General features: G+C 40.2%; 1 protein-coding gene across 7 annotated transcripts in view; it reads left to right on the top strand.

The window, feature by feature from the left end:
- The window catches only part of LOC310894043 (uncharacterized protein), a 32,269-nt gene extending 14,575 nt beyond the window's left edge, over window positions 1-17,694 (top strand). For 5 of the 7 annotated variants that reach the window (XM_083823724.1, XM_083823723.1, XM_083823725.1 and 2 more), the window contains 6 exons: window positions 1,025-1,191; window positions 3,624-3,725; window positions 4,267-6,058; window positions 8,979-9,113; window positions 9,249-9,429; window positions 11,402-17,694. In XM_083823724.1, the coding sequence (XP_083679850.1) occupies window positions 1,025-1,191; window positions 3,624-3,725; window positions 4,267-6,058; window positions 8,979-9,113; window positions 9,249-9,429; window positions 11,402-11,655 (2,631 nt within the window). In that variant the 3' untranslated portion in view covers window positions 11,656-17,694. Of the gene's footprint in view, window positions 1-1,024; window positions 1,192-3,623; window positions 3,726-4,266; window positions 6,059-8,978; window positions 9,114-9,200; window positions 9,430-11,401 lie in introns of those variants that run through there. The other 2 variants (XM_083823728.1, XM_083823729.1) reach the window with 2 other exon arrangements.
- The last annotated feature ends 6,317 nt before the right edge of the window (window positions 17,695-24,011 follow it).

The following is a 24,011-nucleotide window of genomic DNA, read 5'->3' as shown; positions in this document are numbered from 1 at the left end:
CCCGTACAAGGGGGGGACTGGAGCGAGTCCTGCAGAGGCTCCCAGGATGGTTGTGGGGTGGGGACCTCCTTGAGCTCCAAGGAGGGGCTGAGTGCGATCAGCCTGGAGAAAAGAGGAGGAGCAACTTGCTGGTGTGTGCAGCTACCGTATGGGAAGTTAGAGGTAAGGTAGTCCAGGCTCTTTTCTGGAATTCTTAGCAGTAATTCCAGGCAGCATTTAGAAAAACTTGCCCAGAGAAGAAATGTTGGGACCGCAAAACCCAACGTCAAGTTTGTGAGTAACCTACCTGATCAAATCTACCACGAGCAGGGAATTAGGCCGGGTGACCCCAAAGGTCCCTTCTGATTCAAAGGGTTTCTGGTATTCTGTTCCCACCTTCATCTGTCACAGGTTCTGCTGTAGCAGCTCCTCGTCTAGATGCCTTGGGAGGTGCAGTTCCTCGTGTTCCTTACATCTCCCATTTTTCACGCTTTGAACAGTAGCTGTCAGTCATCTACCTGAAAGAGTCTTTCCAGGACCAGTACTCGAAGAGAGGTTACTTTTCTTAACCCCACTTTTCTCTGAAGTTTAGATTTCCCTCCCTGCTTACGTGGGGCGCTCTGCAGGAATATCTCTGTTCTCAGGGGATATAGCAGGGGTAATTGCTGTACTCTGTTTTCCCAGAAGGGATGTGTATGCCTGTGACACGTGCATTTCCAGTCATATAGGCTAGAAGATTCTGAGCTTGTGAACTTGACACTCAAAAACCAGCAATGTGAAATCTGTAGAGATTTCCTGTTATTGTATAGTATGTAATCTTTATTATTTACTTTCTTATTTTTAGGAGGTGCGTAAACTTGTCACATTTCAGGTACTTTAAGGCAGGGAAAGGAACAAGTTTTAGACAGTATGCTTTTGTAACACTTGTTTCATTTTCCTGACAAATTATTTAGCTCATCACATAAAAGACAAGTTTAACTTTGTTGCCCTTACTGCTCACTGACATAAACATCCTATGTTAACAATTTTTTCTTTTTCAATGTAGGTAAATAGCAAGAAACAAAAAATGGACACTCAAATATTTTCCCCGTTACTAGGGGCAATTACTAGCACGCCACCTCCGTTAGAATCTTCCCGGCTGTATAGCGACTGGTCAGCATGCGGAGAAGATATCAGCACAAAAACCTCTTTTCAAGACTGCACAAAAAAACGGTATGAACCTTTTTGGCAAGATCTTCTGGCGGTGTTCTGCAACACTGAAATTGTTGCTGAGCAGCACCAGTGGGATTGTGGATTTTTTTAAGAAAAGGTTATGGCATAACCTTGCTCATTGTGGCCTTTCAGTACTTGAAGGGGGCTTAGAAAAGTGATGGAGAGTGACTTTTTACACGGAAGTTACTGCTAGGACAAAAGGGGATGGTTTTAAACTAGAAGAGTGGAGGTTTAGATTAGAGGTTAGGAGGAAATTCTTCACTCAGAGGGTGGTGAGGCACTGGCACAGGTTGCCCAGAGAAGCTGTGGGTGCCCCATCCCTGGAGGTGTTTAAGGCCAGGCTGGATGGGGCTTTGGGCAGCCTGGGCTGGTGGATGGCATCCCTGCCTGTGGCAGGGGGTTGGGACTGGGCAGTCTTTAAGGTCCGTTAAAGGTCCAACCCAAGCCATTCTGTGATTCTGTCTTCATTAGAATCTTCATCAGAAACTCAACTTGCTGTGTAGTAGTTGATGTAGAGCTTGTGAGAAACGATGAGGGAGTCTGTGTACGTATATCTATGTAAAAAACTTAAAAGTTTGGTGAGAATAGTATAATTTCATTGTTAGGGAATGAAATGGGAAACTGTCATAAGTGAGAACTCCTTTTTAAGAAAAAACAAACCAAAAAATCCTTCTCCTTCCTTGCCCCATCACTCAGTGCTGCGGCTCGTAACGATCCCGCCTGGTGGTGCAGTGTCATGGAACGTGGGTGTCAGTGGTACCCATCTGCCACTGAAAGCATAAATACGTGCACCGCTGCTCTTGTGGCAGCCTACTGTCTTCATGTGCCCTTGACTAATGCACTCAGGTTTGATTTTTATAATACATTAAAAAATATATTTTGAATGCTGGCTGAATGCAAAGCCCTTTTTGGCTTGCATCGTGTGTTAACTGGAACCATGTATTAAGAATAAATAAGTGAACTTTCAGCTAAAATTAGCTAGTTTAATACACAATTTTGTTTTCTTGATGGAAAAGATTAATGTTCTCTTCTGAGATTAAAAGCCTTGTTTTCCCCCTAATTAAAACAGACAGCTTTAAAATGCTCTCAAGGAGGAGAGGATCACTGAGTTCCATTTAAATGACAATGGGCTTCCTCATCTGTACTTCTCTTGGGTTCTTGACCTTCAGACCAAAGCTATTTTATCTTTACAGCCCTCCCTTGGACTTTTTATGGAGTCCTCCATGGTAGATCTCTGAAAAGATCACCATAATTCTTTAGCATTTGCCAGAAAGACACATACATTGTTTCAAAACTTGTCAAGGAAAAAAGGCAAAACCAGAAACAATTTTATTCCTCTGGAGAAATTCACTCTGAGTCTTGAGTATTGCAGGCACTTGTGGTCCATCTGGTCTTAGTAATGCAGTGAAATTATTAAAGGGACAGAGAATGAGGCTGGGCAAAGGCTTGAAATATTCCATGTCAGTAGAGTGTAAATAAAACTGCTTTTTGGTTGTGATAAATCAGGTGGGCAGGCAAAAAATGGTGACTCCTATAAAATCAGGAGTTATATGAGGATTGTGAGGAGCAGTGAATGAGTTCGTAGTATACAAACTAGGATAGGTACTATGGCTTTATTGTATACTACAATTAAAATTGGAATGTTTAAATTATTTCAACTTTTGAAATGCATAAACAGTGAATTCATATTAGGCTTCCTACTCTTTTTTTTCCTAATAGCATATGCTGGCAGTATAACACTGCCTTATTTCGGGGGTTGGTCGGTGCAGACTGACAGTAGCTTTTAACACTTGCTACCAGTGCTGCCAGCATTTCTAGTATCAATCTCTCTGTATTTAGAGTCACAGAACATCCTAAGTTGGGTTTGTATAAGGGAAGGGATAGTTGAACACTTGGTGTTATCACAAACACTTAACAAAATTCTGGCTTTTTCTAAAATGGGATTACAAAGTGGTTCAGTAGATCTTAAAATAAATAAAAAAATACATTTAAAAAGTGATTAAAATAGTAGATATTCAATATCAAAGTAGAATAAATCAGAACCCTCAAGATTTTGAGAATGATGATTGTTTACCCTACGAAGGAAATAGTCAAGATTTGAAGAAATGTGTTCTGTGAAATAGTTGCATTGATTGGAAAGAGGAAGATCTTTTGGCACTCCTGTCTCTTCATGTAACAGCTAGAGAAATCTCCAGTGAAGCAAAAAGTTAGGAACTGGGAAATGATAAAGGAAATTCCTTCTACTTGGTATAAGCTATAGAATTCACAAATGCAGGAAGAGATTTCTATATGTTGCTGCTGAGAATACATTACATTCAAAACACTTGAGAGATGCTGCTAATGCAAATTAAAGGTGAAAATAATATTTTTACCTTTTCTTTTATATGCTTTGTTTAGGAGAAAGACTCACTTATTTAGACTATTTTTTTCAGGGCACAGGTAAATCTTTCTTATTCTGGCAGTGGCCCAGATATGTTTGGGTTAGTGTCAAGCATTTTAGAGGAGCCGAACAAGACAGAACCAGTTACAGATTGGTAAGTTTATTCTGAAAATTCTTTTACGTTGCATATCACTTTTGCATTCTTTTATCACCCATATACATTTTGAATGTTTTCACAGAATTTAGATGTAAGGGTCTTATAAACGCCCTTGAAATGTGAAAGCTTTTTCTTTTTTTAACAAGTGGTTGAAGTAAGCTGTTATAAATGAATTTTTTTTCCTCCAAATGCTTTGAGATGAAACTAAAAATTTCATTTTAGAATAATAGAGAGTTGACTAAATAGAGTCAAATCTAAAATACTGAGTATAAAATCTGTGGTGTTGAATATATATATATATATATATATATATATAAAATAAACAGAGAACAACGTTGGCAGTCAGATCTCACAGCATTTATTGAACTACAGCAGGAACTTCCCTGCCCTGAAATTTTGTAGGAGAGCTGTGTGTGACTAGCCAAGAATGTAACTGGGGGCACTGTGTTAGGGGCAGGAAACCAACCCTGAGATGTGAACTATTGCACTGTATAAAAGTGTTCGATTATTGCTGGAATTTTGTTTAATTTTGTTACAGGAATTCTCTTTCAAGGTTGTTTCCGCCAATGTGGGCACCTGATCTTGGAAACAAGGGTGAATTCTCAGGGCTTTCATCTAAGCACTCTGTAGAAAATAAGGATTTTTCAAACCTGATGTGCACACAGAACTACTACCAAGAAGAGCTGCAGAAGTCGCGTGACGTGGAGATGTTGCACAGAGGGTTAGAAGATCTCCATCTCCTAGAGTCTTGGCTTTCTCCATCTGGCCCTTGCACTCAGCCTGATAACATGCTGAAGAACAGTTATCCTGACAATTCCTCTTTCCAGAATAAGAATTCAGTTCACCAAGAAGGGTATTCGTTTCAAAGTGCCAACTACAATCAGCACTTGCGCAGTTATGACCACACGAGGTTAAATGGAGACTGTGAAAAAATTGGTCCCAATTTTAATACTTTTTCTTCTAGAAACAGACTTAAAGACGACACTACCGCTCAGAAAGACTATTGGAAAATTGAAAGAACAAGGGGTAACGTTATGAATAATGATGCGCGTGAACAAACTAAATATTCCCCTGATCTTTCCAATCAGCCTGGTGATGACTCCTGGGATAAAGCGCCCCAGGACAGCCACTTGTTTTCTAAAAGGTATGAAAGCTTCACAGCTGCTCATAAATCACAGTCATCTGTTCATCCATCGCTGTATTTTTTCAATCAACCATCTAAAGAAAACTTTCCTGGAGTGACAAACAGAAAACCACAGGAAACCCACATGCAAAATGGTCATCAGAGCTTTACTTTGGGGGATGCTTTTAATAACAATGAATCTAAGATCCATGCTAGTCCTAAAGAGTGCTCTCATAAAACTTTGGAGTATGATTTGTCTGGCAAAAATATGCAAAATGGGAGTTACTCGCCCTACCATATGTGGCTGGATGGAAAAACTGCAGGTCCAACAGCTGCGTCAGATGTTGTGTATGGAAAGCAGCTGGTAACGAGTCCCCAGTCGGCTTCTGGGGTTTCAGCCATGTCTGGTGGTTCTCCCACCCATCACTCTGTAACACACTCCTACTTCTCACAGCTCTCCCCTGTCCCCCCTTCAAGAAAGGATGGAAGGTTACACCCTTCAAATGGTGTTTCTAATAATTTGGGACTTTCTAATTTCATCTCAGAAAACCAGAAGCAAACGAAACCCTTTGGACGCTCGCAGCACGAGTCGTTGACCAGTAAGGAGTGGCAGCACAGCAAATTCCCCACGAGTTTTTCATCCAACTGGTTAACACAGCCCAATGCTGTGAGCGAAGACCCCGAGCTATTCCACAGATTTCAAAAAAAGCAAATGCAAGAAAACGGTAATAAAGATGATAGAAGAGGCAGAAGGAACTGGGTTCCCCATTTTGGATATGCAACGCCAAACCGCCCGCAGTTCAACGTGTTCCGAAAAAAGCACGAGCAGAACGGTGGTAGCATGTCAGATCTCATCAGTCCTTCTTTTCTCCCCTCCTTCCCATTAATGGCTGATTTTAAGCAAAATCCTGGCTTCCCTCCGTTTAATCACCACCTGTTTTCATCAGCAAATAACTTCAACTTTCCCCCTTCGCCCTTTCCATTCTCAGAACTTGTTGATCTTCTTCATTATGACGACTTTAACCACTTGAACCCCTTCATCAGTGATCTGTTTTGTGGGGAAATAACCGCACCGTACTTTGCCTTTCCAACGCCATTTAACAAGTACAGACCGCCAAGAAATCGCAGCGGACCCGCTAATGAGCTTCATACCCACCTGGAGGAGTGTTACGAGCAGTGGAGAGCTCTGGAGAAAGAGAGAAAGAAGGTAAAACCATAAATGAGTAGCTTTCTGTCAAAGCTGGTGGTGGGATCAAACAATCCACAGAGAGCAGAGGCTCTGGTGGTACTTCTGAGGAGCAGAGGGTTCTGTTGTCACACTGTTAGCTTTAAATACTTCAGATGCCATCTGAAACATCTTCCCTTTCCACTCAGACAGGGCCGCTGACACAACGTTTTTCTCCGTTAGCCTGCAATATTTGCTACAACAAACAGAAGTGTCACTGACCAAAGCACTGAATTATCCTTGGCTTGGATGCTGGTTCTCATTTTTATGGTCGATAGAAGATCACCAGCTCCTTGTTACTCATTCAGGAGGCCTTTATTATGATTTTGGAGCCACTAACCATACGTGGAGACAAACAGGGTCAGTGCTACCACAGGCGATTCTTGTAGACTGGTGTTTTACGCACCTCCGTGGTGTAAGTTTTTATATTATGTTCAGGGATTGCTTTTCTTGTCCCATCCCATTTCTCCCCAACTAAATCTTTAAGTGATATATTTAGAACCCAGGCTCTACTCTTCCCTAGTGCAGTCACTTAGGGAGAAACTTGTGTTGTCTTTTATTTAATTAAACTAACAGTCATCTTCTGGTGTCTTTCCCTTTTTATTTCTCTTTTTTTTTTTTAAATCTTTGGCTTAGTAAAAAAGAAGGGAAATAATCCTGGGCACCCCGTGCACAGCTGTAGAAGACACCTGCAGTGTCTTGTGTGGATGTGACTTCTCCCAAAGGTTCACGCTCCTATCTCAGGTTCTCTTTAAGAAATTGTCTGCGAGGGGACCGTGCTCCTAATAAATGTCTTACTTTTAGGAATGAAAACTCTGAGCTCCGAAGGAGCAGGAATTGCTTCCCCAGGAAGAGTCAAATCTCCTAACTCCGCATCAGGTCTTGGCAGCCAGGTTGTTGCTCATCCAACGCTCCCAGCGGATATGCTGAGCGCCTGCTTTCTGCCTCTGTTAGGGAAGTCTCCTGGTCCTTGGAGAAGAGGCAGGTTTCTGACCCAGCTGGCTCACTGGAGAGCACTTCTTTCTTTCTAGCTTTTTGGAGATCTACCTAGAACTGCTTGTTGTCTTTGCTTACTGATGCCCTTAACTCTTTTCTACCCATCCAGTCGTCTACCAGGAATCCTCTGCAAGTGAGAACAGGTGCTGATTCTTGCTCCTGGGTCTGAGAACAGTGTTTCCAGAAACTCTTCTGCTTTCTGTTGTGACAAAGGCAGCTATTCCAAGCCTGCTCATGCAGAATTGGGGTCAATTAAGTCATTTGGGACAATTGATTCAGTCTTCATCTCATAAAACACATTTTTGTGCTTTCATCCTTAAAGAAGGATTGTTCATCCTTGTTCAGTGATGTTCTTAATAATCCAAGGGATTTAATCAGTGAATTTGATCTGGTCCATTTTAAGTGGTCGTTTATCCTAGTGGCCTACTCAGGCTACAAACCTCAGTCCTTGATTTTTGTGATAAAAGCTACACCTGCAGATAGCTTTATTTATGAGCATAAACTCTTCTCAGTCCTGCAGGTCAGCTGTGATAGTATGGTTCACATCCCTACAGCCAAAATACTTACTCCTCAAACGAGGATGACTGCATCACGACTGCCTGACAGGAACGTGCCTGGACTGCATTAATTGCTGGTTGTGGCTCTCGTTTGGACGATGCTGGTTGGCAGGGAGTAAAACTGTCAGAAACTGCTCTCATGCTCCTGACAGTCTGAACTATGCTGTGACAGTGCCGAGGCCTCTGTGTCAGTGTTGTTTAGCTCATTAGGATATGCATTTCACCTTTCCTTGGTCCGCAAGAAGGGTTTGCTCTTGAGGTTCTCGCCCTTTTGATGTTGTCAGCCTGCATGCTTTCTGAAGAGGGTAGGCACAAACTCCTCGCAGTGGGACTTGTGTTAAAGTCTGGCACAGCGAGCTTGGTTCTTCCTCTACATCTTCCTCTTCTAGGGATCTGTCATCAACAAAATATTACTAATTGTCCATTTGGAATTGCTTGCAGTATTAAATTGATGTATAGATTAACACTAAAAGTTGTTTCTTAGCTGTCATTCTTGAATACCTGATGGGGTTAGGTAAATTCATGACCTTCTCCAACTTTTTTTCCTGAATGTCAGACTTCAAGAGTTGACTGTAAGTGGAGTGATTGAGCTCTGTACTTACTGATTCTGAGTTAGAAGGCAGACACCCAGTAGTAAGGATGCCAGTAACGCAAAAAGGAAGAGACTTCAGCACGCTTTGTCTGAATATGGACTTAACCTTACCCTGAACAGCAGCATGGTACTTAATCTTTGTCCTCAGTCCCTTGCACGCTGAAGAAGGACCAAGACGGAGAATCCACTGCTAGTTGTAGCTCTTTTTATACTTCAGGTACCAGAAGCTCCTATCCAAAAACAGGTTTGGTGGTGCTTAGTCACTACTTGTGCTGTATAGCATTTGGGCCAGTTCCTTTCTCAACACAGTCTGGCAGCTGTGTTGATGACTTTCAGAGCCAATACCAGATTGTTAAATCTGGTTTAATTCTGATGCAGTTCAGATGCAACTTGTGCTCCTGTGACCATCTGTTTCTTTTGATAGGATCATAATATGTAACAATAGATGCGGTGAGAGAGTTGCAGTAACTGGTATACAGAACAAGAAAATCTCTGCTTTAGCCTATGCCCAAGGTTGGTTAAAATAAAGCTGCCCAGAGAACTTTATTCTAAGGTAGAGCTGAATTAGAGAAGTATTCTTTTTCTGTAGCTTGCTGCACATCTAGACAGATACTTGGGAGCATTTTGCTGTGAATGCAGTCAGAAGCAAAGATAGGAAGTACTCTTCGAATGTATTTGAGAACTCTTAAATGAAAACCTTGGTTGTAATTTTGTGCTAATTTCAGACAGTTAAAATGGGTATTTATTTCCCCTTCAGACTGAGGCTGACCTCGCAAGAAACTTCCCAGGAAAGCGCGTATCTAGCTCAAATAACACTCCTGTGTCTCGGCTGCCTGCTAACCCATCCCGCGTCGATCGATTGATTGTCGACCAATTGCGAGAGCAGGCCAGGGTAAGTTTTCATGAAATATTGTCTAGTGAGCTCTAATACCTGGTTAAATGCTTCATTTCTCTTCTTTTCTTTGTTTTATTTTGATAGAGAGTTATAAATAGTTAGCGACTTTGGTGTTTTCGATGTGTCTGGTAGGTGCTCACCTTGATAGGGAAAATGGAAAGGCTTCGTGGTGCCCCTGTGCACGGTAACATATCCGCGACGTTGGAACACCACATGGAAGCCATCCACGTAACACAAGCGAGGCGTAAGGATGAGATTGTTAATGCTGCTAATCCGCAGAGACAAGGAGCGCTGCGCTATAATAATGAGAAAGGTAAATACTTTCCGTCTGGTAGTTCTTGGAAAATCTTTTCCAAAAATTTAACTATGCAAATAAATGATTTGAATTATGCAGCAATTATTTTATCTTCAGCAAAAAAGTTGTAAAAAAAAAAAAGTCTATACCTGCCATTAGGTAAAATTGTTTAAGCTTTTTGAAGAGCTCTTTCCTTTCTTTTTTGTTACTACATTAAACACTTTGAGGCCTTCTCCTCTTTATTAAAAGATCTGTAAAAACTGTCCAGTGATACTATTTAGCCAGAAGTAGTTCTTAAAATCAAAATGTACTTGTTCTTAAACAAGTTTTTCTTATTAGTGCTGTTTGGCTAATCTTTTCTCTTTAGCTTATAAGGTAAAAAATGTGTTGGTGCTGTGTTACTTCATGGTGTTTACCGTATCAAAGTCACAAAACCACCAGAAATTAGACTTTCTAATTCCTAACTTCTGTTAAAGTAAAGCCAGAATAACTTGCAGCAGAAGTATGTATTTATGTAGAGACATTGTGTGCTGTTCTGCAGTGTTTTTCTCACCTGGCATAGCTGCTACTTAAATAAAAGATCAGCTTCAAGAATTTACCATAAATCTGTTTTCTAACTGTGACTTTGAAAGCATATTAATTGCTAAAAAGTTAACAAACTCTAGCTCGTTATGTATTACAAACTGCTATTGGAAAGTAATTCTTAGAAAGTAGCCATACGATATAAAACCGAGGGAGCTATCATGCTTTGCATGTTCATTTTTCTGCGAGTTGGACAAAGCAGTCTTTGCTAAAGTGATGTGTTAATTGGAAGAAAAGTGCTCATAACACGTACATTTTCATCTACTACTAATGAGTATTAATGCACAACAAAGAGGAGTTGCATTCCCTTCTAATAGAGCAGGATACACAGTAACTGCTATTCAGTGTAATGACTGTACAGCTGATACCTCCAAAACCTCAATGCCTAAAGGTGCAGACCATTACTTTTTCCTGAGATGGGTACTTTCTGAAGAAGGGTTTCCAGAGGGGACTCCACTTCCCCGGCCTCATTTGGATCCGTGTGCAGCACTGGTTTGCAGTGTCGGACTTAACTGTCCCTGTAGTGACTGTGCCAGTGGGTAGTCCTCGGCTTTGTGGGATAACCTTCCTCGTAAGAAGGGAAAGCTGAACTGTAAAGAGTCAAAATACTTAGTTTTCACTAGTTAGGTGTCAAGCACCTTCTTAATGATGTCATATACTTAAAAGTAATAGTCCCGTAAGCAAACCACCTTCTAAAATTGCTCTGAAAATTGTATGATGTGATTTGAAACACCAGTATAGGGCAGGAAGTAGGCATCTTACCAAAAAACCCAACGCCAACCATGTTTTTGATAACACTTTATAGTCGAAGGACCTGGAACCATTATGTGAGCCATTGTAGCTAGAAAAATTGCAATTGCTTTTTATTGTTAATGGTGACACTTCCAGTGTTGATAGGGTCCTGAAGAAGAGTTGTGCTGCTGTTGCTTGTCTAAGCTTAGTCTAAATTGCATACAGAAAAAACCTCAGGTCTGTTTTCTGCTGTGAAATAGTTACTGCCCTGGGTTCTGCTGCTGATCAGGTAGCCAAAGTTCGGTGTGCTACTGGCGGGTGGATAAAGGAGGAAAAAAGGATTGCCTCCAGCTCCTCTGGCTGGACTGAAGCAGGTAGTTTTACTAATTGTAATTTTTTAATGTTGTTGTAGATGGTCTATTTTGATAACATTAATTAGGTTTAATTATTATATCATAGGCGTGGTGATTATGCCAGTGAATTTTAAACATGATTATGGTCACTAGTAGTGTGAGATGTTAGAGCTATCAGTTGCAAGAGGGGAATAACTGTTGCAATTCAACCGTTGCAGTAACAGCGTACAATGTTAGCTCTTTCTTCGTAAAATTGTGTGTATTTTCAATGTATTATGAGGCTTGTGTACTAGTTTTACCCATAACGTGTTTTTCTGTTGCAGATGTTTTGGCTCTGGCAGCTGCCATCAGAGAGTTGGCTGCTTCCACACGCAAGGCTCGTACCGCGCTGTGGTGTGCGCTACAGATGACTTTGCCAAAAATCTCTTTAAGCAGCCCAGTACAGCAGGACGACATTGAAAAGGCCTTGCAAGAGCTTTGTCCTCCAAGCACAAGCACACAAGAAAAAAACAGCGTGGAGCATGAAAAAGGAAGCAAAAAAGAACAACCTGAGGAGCCCACGAGGATTCTGGATTAATAACAAATACTCAAAGGGAGGCAGAGGGCTGAGGATCGGGAGGGAAGGGCAAAAAGCCTGCCTAGTACTGAGGGGGGGTGTTTTGAGGGGCTATCAGAAAGTGAAAGGGTTAAAAATAACTAATCAGTGCTGCAATTCTATTACTGTGATTCTGGTGTTGAGAGACACATCCTGTAATAGTGTTAATGCAATTTTAATATTGCTGGTGTTGCGATGTCTGCTACATAAGAATTTTATTATTAAGAGGAACTAAACAATAGCTGAGCATTTCCTTTGTCTGCTTATCCAAAGCTCCGTATCAGCTGTGACTCAAGCCATGACCTGAGAAACCAGTGAGACAGGACTTAATTCTCTTTTGTTAATGATATAATTTTGCGTACTTAAAAGACAAAGAAAAAAAAACACATTTTAAAGGTATTTAAGAAAGGTATTTAATTCAGGTGTTTTTTCTTTTGTTTGTTTTGCACCATGATGTGGTTCTTTGAAGTGCCAAAGTGATCAATAAGTAGATTGCATCCTGTCACAGAGCAGTCCACCTCCTGTATTGTTTCTGTGACCAGGAGTCATTGATCGTTCAGGTTATTGCCAAGTTTAACGAGAACAATTGGTGTTTCCTGGTGGTTCTGCGAGATGCTTCAGCAGTTGTGCTGCCGATTCAGTTTCTACCTAGACCAATGTAGACCGAGATTTCATATCCTTTATTCCATATAACAACGTTTTACATCTTAAAAAAAAAAAAAAAGATTTTGTAGATGTGCAGTAAGTTCTGCATTAGCAGGCGATACAAAATTGTCACTCAGGATCAGAAACTAGATGTATTGATTTCTCACTGGGTTCAAACCCATGAACTAGAGATCATAGTATGCACTTAATTAGAAAATATTTTTTGTTACTAATGTAAGTTCATGGTACTATAATTTTCAGAAACATTCCATATTTATTTTAATGTCTTTATTGAATGTTTATTTAAAAATTTATTTTAGTAATATAAAGTTGGATCTTTTTGCCAAACCTTCCGAATAATCAGATTTAACGATTTACTCAGGAAATATGTGTATTATAATATAAATATACACGTGGTATATAAGGATTTTGGGTGGGAAGGGATGTTTGCAAAATATTTACACAAAGCTAACTATATACTAGATTACCAAAGCTGTTTAATTCATTTTCCGCATGGAAGACTTCGTAAACTTAATTGCTGTTAACTAGTCTCCGTTTTGTGGCTTAGACAATCAGAAGTGTTGTGTGTCAGTGTGGATGTTCAGGGTGAGAATTAGAAAGAAGAGAGGAATTCTAGTTTTGTTCGTAGGGCACACCAATATTTTAATGCTTTAACAGCTGTCTTAATGGAACAGGATCTCTTAACACGTGCTGGTAACCAGCTGTGGCTCCTGGGCGTTGAGATATTAGCAAGTGGCTTTGGAGAGCAGGTCTTGTTTTAAAAGTCAATTAAGTATGAAGAAAGGTTGAAAGATTAAAAATGACTTTTTTTGTGTTCCATAATGCTCGATGTTAAATTCGACACTTTGTGGATAAATCGAATTGTTTTCATATATATGCACTTGCAAAATGTTCTGTAGTTTTGGATCTGTGAATGTTTCTAGGACAGATACAGACTCGTTAGTCCCACCGTTAACTGGAAGGAGGCAGTAACCACATAACCCTGTAGATACAAGGTTACACAAGCCTCTTTGTAATGCACTGAATAAAGCTCAAAAGCTAGAGTTGACAGAAATCCGAATCTTAGTGTAGCAAGATCATTTTTTCCTAACGGAAGTGAATTCAACTTAAATGAATATTTGCAGCCTTAGCCTAAAAAAAGGTACCGAAGAGTTACTTTAGTGTTTTCTTTATGTGCGTGCAGTTTATTTGCACAAATTTCAGAATTTGCTTTTGTGAAACTAATTAACTATACTTCACAGTTTAGAAAGTGGAGTCTACAGTATTTCAGTTAATGACTGTTCTTTAATTATGATTACTGTACTGACGGGAAGTCAGAATTTGAAAGTCTTGATCTGCTTTTCTGTTTACAGAACAGTCGTGGTCCTGCGGGATTGCTTTGTAGTGATGGATGTGCAGGGCATGGTAGGTCCTACGGTATCGCTTGTGTATTAATTATTATTGTGAGGGAATGTGGTCTTAATTGGTTCATACCATAGTTAATGTGCCTTCAGCCGTCTGTTTTCAAAACCAGTAACTGTGCTCACTCTGTTTTCCACTGCAGTTTAAAAACCCCTTTAAAAAGGGTTACGGTGGCTGTGTTTGGCTGCAGCTAACACCTGGACACTCTGTCCTGTTGCTCGTGGGACTGCCCAGCACAAAGCTCCATGGCTGCAGAGAGTTACCATGGTCAAATGTGTTCAGTAGGGGACTTCCCTGGTCATGCCGCACACATGCAAGCACCGTGTGCTCAAACTTCACTTTGCCTCGCTCTGCTTTCCCCCAAACCCCAGGTCTTCATATCAATATGATTTTGTGGCCATTGCTTTAAATTATTTAAATATGGATAGCACTGGACCTAAGAAGACCTATTTCAGAATATTCATTTCCGTTGCTTTATTGCACACCCTTTTATGTTTCAGGGGAAGTAGCACGCTATTTTATCAAGTTGCCACTTAGAGTTGCAGTAGCTCTGTTGCAGTCATAAAATATTTTTAGCTGCCTAGCATTTAATTTGTCAACAATGCACAAATTGTGTACGTATTGCACTGAATTGTTGGTATGAGTGTAATGCTTCTGCTTTTAGGGACCAATCCTGTTCACATTTTATTGACTTTGCTGGAAGCAGAGTTGGAGTGCTAGGTTACACTTAAGCCAGAGATGGTTTTGGATTGGACTTGGGATTGATTTTTGATTATTTTTTTTCCATTTGTAAAGCAATCAGGTAAAAAAATTATCAGTGGATCCTTAATGCTTTAAAATCTCCAATTCCTATTCCAATACAAGGTGGATTTTAAGAATTCAAGTTACTTTGTGGCCTGTATAAATAACTGGAGTCCTCTGGTGATTCGACCTTACAGTTTCCCAGAAGAAAGTCTTGCTTCAAAGAATGTTTCTTTTTTTTTTCTGGTAACGTTTGATATCTCTGCTTTTCTTCTGTATCCACGGAGTCCCCATGGCAGTTAAGTTAGTCTGATGCGATTTACATAAACCAAAGCTAAGAACTTGGTGTTAGTTTGTCATTATTTACTAGAACACCACACAGGGAGGTTGTTCTGCTGGGGCTTTTTGAGGAGTGTGTGTCGCGTTTTATAGTTCCTAAGCCAGCCCTATTGGTTTTTCTTCCCAGACTGACTATTCTTCGTTGGTATTGGTATTTACCGCTGCTGCTAACCTCTTTCCCTCCCTACCTGGACATGTATAATTTGGAAACAATTTGCCTTACAGCTTAGGAACTGTTGCTCTGGGCTTCACGATGTCTTCGTATTCCTGTTAACATTCCTTACTGGTGTAGCAAACGCAGGGCAGCAGATGCAGGTTGGGTGAGTGGGGGGCTGTCTGAGGAATTTGCTGGCCTTTTGGCCTTCGCTGTGTCTTCAGAGAGGTGTGGAGATGCTCCAGACTGTAGTGGAAAGCTTCCTAGCCGTTAGTCCTATGCACTTGTCCAGAAGTGACCATGAGCACACTTCCCTGGGGCTGTTTGGTCTGCTGCCTTCTCACACTCTGTTTGGGGATATACAGAAGGAAAGGGGAGCCACAAGGAGGAAGGGAACACCGAGCCACTGGAAGCCCTCCTTCCAGAGGACAAGATCACTCTCTGTGGCTTAGCGTGAGACTTTCCTTGAGCTGTCTGGCTGTGGGTTATTTTTTTAATCAGTTATTCCCCAAGTGAGAGCGTTCAGCTCTGCTCAGCACAATGCATCTGGTACCTGATTTATGAGGTCATAGCTCTAACTCCAGGATGTGGGATTTTTTTTGTTAAACTGCTGTGAAGATTATGCAACAAACAAACCTTAAAGCTGTATGCATTTGTTTAAAAGTTACCTTCTTACCTGTTCTGAGAGCTGATTTTGTTTGTTTTTATTCTCTGTTTGGGAACTGTGATGTCAAAATGCTGCATTTTGGAGCAACCCAAAGCAGTAGGGTTTTGAGTTTTTTGTTCTTTGTATCTTTATTGCTCTGAGAGTATATATGATAAAATTTTATTGCCATGATATTCTGTAGACTTTTTTCTAATAGTGTCATTAAAATGGAAAAACTTGAGCTCGGGATTATTTAACTCTTCAAGATTATACATTATGTTGGACACGAATAAGGTATATGGCACCTTGGTGAATATATGAGAGCAGATGACTTTGGAATATATATATTTTTATTTTTTTAATAGGTGCATTTGCAATTAGGCTACTGAGGAGATGGGTGCGGTCCTGCTTCCACTGAAGCCAGCAGCTTTAACAGATTTTTGTCTTTATCTGTCTTTGTCACTCTCCCGGCATGGTATCTCGAGTTAGGTAGGCTTTTTGTAAATACAGCCTTAGTAGTTCACCTTGAACATTTGATATCGAGAAACTCCGGAAGGATGTGTTCCTGACCTTTTTGATAAGGTTTCTCCCTCTGCTGACAAACTTGGGATTAGCAGGGTTGGTTTGCTTTCTTTTAAAGCTGAGGAATGTACCCACAGCTGAAGCTTCGGCTGAGTTGAATTTGTGGGTTTCTGAGAATTTTGCACCTTGTTTTATCCCGATTTGCTTGGATGGAAAATAGAGCCTTAACCATACCAAGACCCTGATTTATTTCCTGTGCGGTTTATTGGTCTCTGTCACCAGCACTTTTTTGTCTTGTGGAATGTTCTATAAAAATCAGGCATCTCTTAATAGATTGCTTTCTAATTAAGAAAATTAAAATCACTTTCCTGATCAGTTTTATCAGTTGTATAAAATGGAAGGTCGTTATTTTTCTTCGTTAGCAATACTGTAATCAAAGGTGCAAAAAAAATGAGATGCATTTAATGTTTGCGCTGTTACAGATTGGAAGTGTACGGGGTTAGGAGCAACTTTTAAAAAACTTGAGGAACTGGAGCTATAAATCCTCTCTGCTTGTTTGCCAAATGAGCTTTAAAAAGGAAATTATTTGCAAATAGTGTGTCGAAAGTTAGTTAGAAAGGATAAACCAGAGTCAACGTAAAATCATTGCCAGATAAAAGTTGCTTTACATTTTTTTTACTGTATCAAATACAACCAGTTCAAAACTCGTTTATGCACAGTAATAACTTAAGGAGTGTAATTTTTTCACAGAATTAGGCTATTTCCAATATGTGTGGGAAAAATAGGTTTCCTTTTATTTTTTATGACAGATATACAAAGATTAATAGTGTCTATATTTTAATATACTACTTGGTGTCTGAAGTATCTTTTACATGTTTGTTGGTCAAACTCATTTACTTAAAATAGTAAATTTTACACTGCTAGCGTTGTATTACTTCAGGAGGGTTTTGTGAGTTGATCCGTGTGATAGACCCGACAGAAATATGTGAAAGTATAATTTAGCTTAAAAAAAGGTCAATTGTTGATTATAAAAGATTTTAATCATTGGTCAATTTCGGCTTATTTAAGTATTTCTGTAAAAACAACTGTGGCTGTTGAATGAACGCTGCAGAAATCTTACTTCTACCTCTTGTGTGACGTGCTTAAAATTATACTTCACAGATCTCTTTGGGATGTACTTTGACGTTAGAGGAAGTCGGTACACCTGAACTTGTGAATTTCATGTGCTTTCTCTTTTTTTTTCTGTTAGTAGTTTCACGTGGAACACCAGGATGCCTTGTGGCTGAGGCTAGGTTCTGTTCACTCGTGTAAAGTAGCTTCAGGCAAGCTGTGCACATTCACACACTGTTTCTGTTGAGCAAAAGGTACAGCAGTCAAGAGATGAGGCTTGTGTTACATGTGTGAAGTCTCAGAAATATGAGAATTCTGTAATAAATCATGGCCAGTGTAATTTTCTAGTCTTTTTATGTACACGATTGATTCCTTTTATTTAAATAATCAACTGTGTTGTATGTATGTCCCTAATAAATAGTTACGGCTTGTTGTTTCATTAGTTCAACACTATTCATCAGCTGCTGTTCTCCATATGAAACTAATTTTGGGGCAATTCTGCCTCAGAAAGATATGTTATGTGTTCTGCTTTAACACAGTTACAAAAATTAAAACTCTTCATGTTCTATGACGCTGATCTTACTCCTTTAGCAACCTCTGTGGGTGAAGAACGGGCAGTTCTGTTGAGTATTTGTTGTGCCTGGGTCTAAGGAATGCCCTTTGAGCTGTATGCGAGGTCGCATACAGATTTTTCTCAGAGAATGTAGAATTGCATCAAAGAGTTGAAAATAAAGGATGGTCTTCAGTTGTACTTCCAGTAAATTGTACTCATCACTTCACACAGCATTACTTGGGGTGGGGCTGGGTGGGAAGTGCTGATGAATTTGGCACGTTTCTCAAACCAAACTACCAAGTGTCGTGGTTCTGTTGGTACGTGGAAATAGTTACAAGCAGCAACAAAACTCCTGTGTACTGAATATCCTAAAAGGCACTGTGAAAGACTGCGTGCTTTGCAAGATCTGTACTTCCCACGTGCCCTCAGCAAGACGACTTTCGGCAAGTCTCAGGTATGTGGAAACTCTTTAAATTCTGGGCTTACTCATTGACAGGGTGTCTATGTGTGCACATCAGGTGAGTTTAAGCATTTAAAAAGTTAAAAAGTAAAGTATTACTGATAAATAATGAACACTTGCTTTCTTTATTTACACTGGGTGAGCTGTTCTTTACAGACTTTTGAGGATCCCATCTATTCTGCATATAATAGCTGAACACTTTGTAAGGGTCAGGGGTGATTCCTCTCAACAACACGTAGACACGTAATGTGAGCCCGGCAGGTCATGTTGGCTGAAAGGGCCCATGTTTTTTCCCCTAGTTATAGATGGGGCATAAGCTGACTATCTCTTGCTACTTATGTTGCTGGTGAGATTAATCCTGTCTTGCATACTTCATGGATTTATTACTTGTAGCAAGTCAAGCGTTGCACAGCCAGCGTAAGGATTCAGCTTGTTTGTCTTTTGGAGTCTAGTGTGAAATTTCAGACCTCACAGGGAATAAATGTTCCTTAGTTTAGAGTTTAAAACTTTCTTACAGCATTTTCTTTGGTGGCATGCAGGGAAAAGAAAATTTCCACTAAAAACAAATATATTAAGTTTTTATGGTACTTTGAATAATATAAATCTGCAATTGGCAAGCAGCACATTTCTAGATTGAAATTACTTATACATGTCAGATATCTTAACGTGAAGTTATTGAACTCTTTTTCCATGGCTCAACTTTGCAAGAGTTCCTCCCAAATCAAAGCTCTACAAACTGTTTTGGTTCCTTTCTCCGAAATCCCCAAGTTCCTGCATTTCCTATATGGTGTAGGTGCTTGTGTAGCACCCAGGGGCACGCACGCGATGGCTCAGAATGACGGCAGCAGTGTCAGATGTGGCTCGAGGAGGGAGGTCGCAGTGGTTTCCTGAGGCATCCCGCTGCACCTGCATGGGTTTGGGTTGAAGTCTTTGCTTGGGAATTGATCAAGGGATGTCACTTCTGGCAAGCCACAGGAATTTAGGTTACTAAATAACCTCAGTGCCATTACAGCTGTGATGGCTTGCATGATAACATGTGAGAAACACTTGAAGTCTTCCCATAAAAATGCTTAACTAGGTAATGGAAGCAGCTGTCTGGGTTCTGGACCCCAGATTTATTCACTTATTCTCAGCAGGTTTCTGTTGCTCTGGGGTCACTAAAAGGAGCTTTTTTTTTTCCACAGCCACTTTTACATAGAGAACAGGATTTCCAAAGCACTGTTATTTATCACGTCTTCAGAGGAACGTGCCTCTGCAGATGAGTATCTCTACTTTTGCTCAAGTACAGCTTGGTTGCTTTGATGCTTGTTCCAAAACACCTGTAATGGAATAGTCACAGCTATTTCAGTACGACTATGCTGGCAACTTGCCTGGGAAGATGCTTCGGAAAACAGTCACAGTGAAATGTCCTGGTCTGTTACCCACCCCCGTATTAATCTGATAACGTTTGGTTATCTTACGGTGATTGTTAAATAATAATAATTGAAAGTATGTGGAATTACGTGTTTGATAGGCTGATTTTTACAAAACCATGCAATTTGGTTGTACTGTTAGGATTTGAGTAATAGTCCCATATAAAAATGAAAACACTGTTTCCACGGTGCTAGCTTGTAAAGGTTCCCGAGAAGACCTTTGACTTCTAGCTGATGAATCATGATGTGTATAGATAGATCTCTATTTCATGAGTGTTGAGTTGCAAGATATACACAGCTCGGTAAGTGAGGAATTTAGTTAAACACTGTATGTTTTCCTAAAAGAAGCAGCATTCTTTTATACTGTCTCAGGAATAAAATTTGTTGCACTCAATGATACTGCGAGTAGATTATATATAAGCAAAAGTAAAACTGAAATGTTTGTTTTATTTGTTTAGGATCGGTGCCTGAAAAGCAAAAGATGGACGTGCTAAACGAAGAAAATAGATTTGGCATAAAGACCTCGGTCTAGCTGTTAAAAGGGAAGTAATGACCAACTAAAAAAGTGGCAGTGTTGTCTTAATTTCCTCACTAATGTGTTGTCCTAGAAACAAATCTATCTTGTACTCGCAATAGGAGTACCAGCTTACCAGCTGTTGGGATTTTTTTTCCTCCTAATAGAGCCACCGACTGCCTCATCAATTTTATTACAAAACATTATTTCATATGGTCCTTTCAGCCTGCCAAGTAGCTTCCGCTGTTGTTTGCAATATACACTTCCCAGATACGTGTGACTTCGGTCAGCCATTACTGAAGATAATACATAACTTGTAACTCAAATGTGGCTCTTCACCGCCTCTCCCTCCACCCCCCTTTCCCTGCCTCTCCCCTGACATCTGTGATTTTCCTGGTCTCTGGTGATTGAAGAATCCGTCACAGCAAACCATTGATGTTGCAGGTTTTCTTTTTTTTAAAAAAAAAACAAACTCACAAATTGTGAACTAGAGCATGTAGCTGGATATATGGGCTCTAATGGTAAAAACACGTGAAAAATCTGCTTTTAAATTTCTGTATGGTTTTGTGAGTGCAAGGGTGATATGAGGTATGATTTAGTAGTGTAGTGGGTAGTATTGGTGATAGGAGGATGGTTGGACTAGATGATCTTGTAGGTCCTTTCTAACCTTGTGTTTCTATGATTCTGAGTGCACACATGTGTCAGAACAAATGTGAACAACTGACTACCAAGTGACTGGCAATCTGAAAATTCCCTAAATACGTCTTCAGTGTCAATTTTGCATACAGTTTACAGCTTGTTCAAAACAACTGTAATTTTTCTCCTTTTCTGTTTCCTTTCTTTATTTGCGTGATTGCATTAGAGGCCAGGCTTCCCACTGCCTGTTCACTCACAGCTAGCTGGTTTTGTGCAGAGCCCTGCATGCAAGACACGCAATGTGAAGGAGCTGCATGGACATTCTGATTTACAGAAAATTCCTTACGGCAGGAGCTTTAAATTTGCTTATAAGTTGTTCTGAGTTATGTAGATGAGATTAAGAGCTCCTAAAACTTGCAGGGTTATGTTTTCATCATAAGTAGAAGAAAATAGTGGCTTCTGTAGGTAAGAGTGAGTTTCAGATCTTATGTAGGTAGTGTTGCATACGTAGTTGTTTGGCTAATCCTCTTCTATAAGTTCATACCTTACGTAACTCTCAGGACCCACTTCTGGTTTCCCTCTCCCATCTTGCAGTGTTACAGACTTACTGAATGAAAGAGTTCCTTCTGGTTTCTGGGTTTTGTGGTAGGGAGACTGCCTCGACAGTTCCTGATGTAAATATAGAAGGACTCGAGCTCTGCTTGAGTTTAAGTCAGTGTAGTTGTATCAGCATGACACTGAAAGCTTCTGGTTAATATCGCAATACAGGATGGACTAAAATCTCTTAGAGTGAAAAATAGGATTGCCAAAGACTTCTCAGAACCTTAAACGAAGACGTGTGGGCAATCAAGATCAAAAGTTTTAGAAAAGCAGTCTCGTTGAATTGATGGAGCACCGCTTTATTGTTTCTGTGATCCACCTGCCTGTTTTCAAGAAATATTTAATGTGTAGCCTGTTTGCATGCGGCTTATAGTGCGAAAGATGATTTTACATTATCCTGTCAGATCACCATAACAAAGGCTGTAGGGCAATTACATCAAGACTCAAACGTCCAGAAGAACAAACAGCTTAGTTGTAAGAATTAGCAATATGAAACTGCAGGTGTCAAGGGAGGGAAATAAATTCTGTCTTGCTAGTGTCAGAGGTTTTTATCAAAATATTTAAGTAAAACTTTCATTGTATCTTATTATAGGGCAGTTTATTAGCAGAAGGGTAATGCTGTCTGTGTCACTACAAGCTCAGCTAATGATGAAGTACAACAGATGGGTGAGCTGGAGAGCCAGAAGAAGGGGTGAGGTGATGGTCAAACACCAGTGTTCTGGAGGCACTGGGACAAGCTGAGTCCTTGGGCAAGGTCTGAAGAAGGTTTGGGATGAGAAAAGGAGACCATTTTATCAATTCTGACACCTTCCTTAAATGAAATCACTATCAAGCAAGAGCTTTGTGCATATGACTAGCTTAGAGCATATGACTAATCCCATTGACATCAGTGGTGCTACTTAAACACTTAAAAATAGGCATTACTTTTGGGTAACTTTGAAATGGATTAAACTTCTCATGTGATAGGCATTCCATAAAGTAAATCAGCTTCTAATTTCTTCTGATAGTCTAGTATTGTCTGAATATTTATATACAAAAGCTTCTGACCAGCTTCTGTATGGTCTCTTCAGTTGCCTGTGTATGATCCAAGGTGTTTGCATATTCTTGAAGATCTTCACCACCCAGCAAAGAAGCTGTTTGCAAGCAAAACCATACTTGCATCAGGATTAAAATTTAATGTTAATGTATCCAATATAAAAGCTAACTTTGCTATACTGGCAAGGCAAGATCTAGTGAACTACTGACACTCAGTGATAAAACACTTGGTCAGAAGAGCCTACTATGAAAATGTTTTTGGACCCTCGCCTTCATGAAAATGTCCAGTGCTTGAGAAGTAATAGTGCTTTTTGGAAAACAATGATGATAAACCAGTACCTATGCTCTTCAAGAATGCATGTTTTCAGGAAGTAGGGAGTATTTTTAAGAGATGAAGTTGTAAGAGAAAGGAAGGGATGAGAGAAAATACAAAGAAAAGCATCCATGGAAGACATGGTGAGAGCTTAAAAGCGATGGAAAAGTTTTTGAGGACAATTTTAAAAAGTGAATGTTTTCTAAACATAATGTTATTTAGCAACGACAATTGCACTACTCTTGGTGTAAAAGAAGAAATAAATCCAGTGCCTGTTTCTAGTAGTATGGGTTTTTTCATTTTCATGAAGACAGTAATCCATGTAGAAAATAGTGATGCCTAATCTATTTATTTATTTTAATTCCCTTTACATCAATACATCAAAATTCCCTTTACATCAAAAATGACCCGTGTAACATTTAGGAAGTATTAGACAAATTAGACAACTTTCACGGGCAGAAGTACATACGAAATCTCCAGCAACCACATTCTAAGAGAAGAACTGGATCATGAAATATATAAGTTTGGAAGGGACTTCTGAGTATCTACTTCTCTGCCTGCTCAAAGGAAGGCCAATTTCATAGCCTGGGGCCTTGTCCACTCGAATTCTGCATTTCTCCACGGATGGAGATCCCACAGCGCCTCTGGGTGCTGCACCACTCTCATAAGGAAGACTTTCATTTTTCTTATATCCAGTCTGGCTTTTCCTTGTAACTTTTCTTTGCCTCTTGTCCTTTCTCTCTATCTATGAGAAGAGTCTGGCCACGTCTGTTATAGCTCTGTCTCCCTACCCTTTGGGTTCTGGCATGTGTCAGTAGAGCTTAGGAGGAATGTCGGATCATGTAATGGAAAGTGGGTACTGGTGAATGTTCCTTCAGAAGTTTATCAGCTCTGCCGAGACTAGTGGGAGCACTTCAACCAGAGAGCCCAGCTGTAGAGGGAGGCACTAGATTGCTTGCTTTGCACCTGGACTCATATGCAGGAGCCTTGGAGAAGTTCAGGTATAACGGATGGGGCTGCTGCGTGCAGAGGGATTTGAGATATGCTTAGAGAAATGCTGGTACCCGTGTTCAGATTGGAGCCACGGTAATCAAGGAAGGTCAGTGGGCTATCCAGAAACAGCGCTTGGCTGTGTGGTCGGGCTCCAAGCTGGGATGTACGCGTGTGTCTGAACAGGACCCAGCCTAGAGAAATAGCTGAGAAAAGCTGTGGTGTGAAAAACATGCAAGGAGCAAG

This window comes from Anser anser (genome assembly GCF_964211835.1).
Source record: "Anser anser genome assembly, chromosome: 2".
In the NCBI taxonomy this organism is placed as follows: Eukaryota; Metazoa; Chordata; class Aves; order Anseriformes; family Anatidae; genus Anser; species Anser anser.
This window is presented reverse-complemented; position numbering and strand designations above follow the sequence as displayed.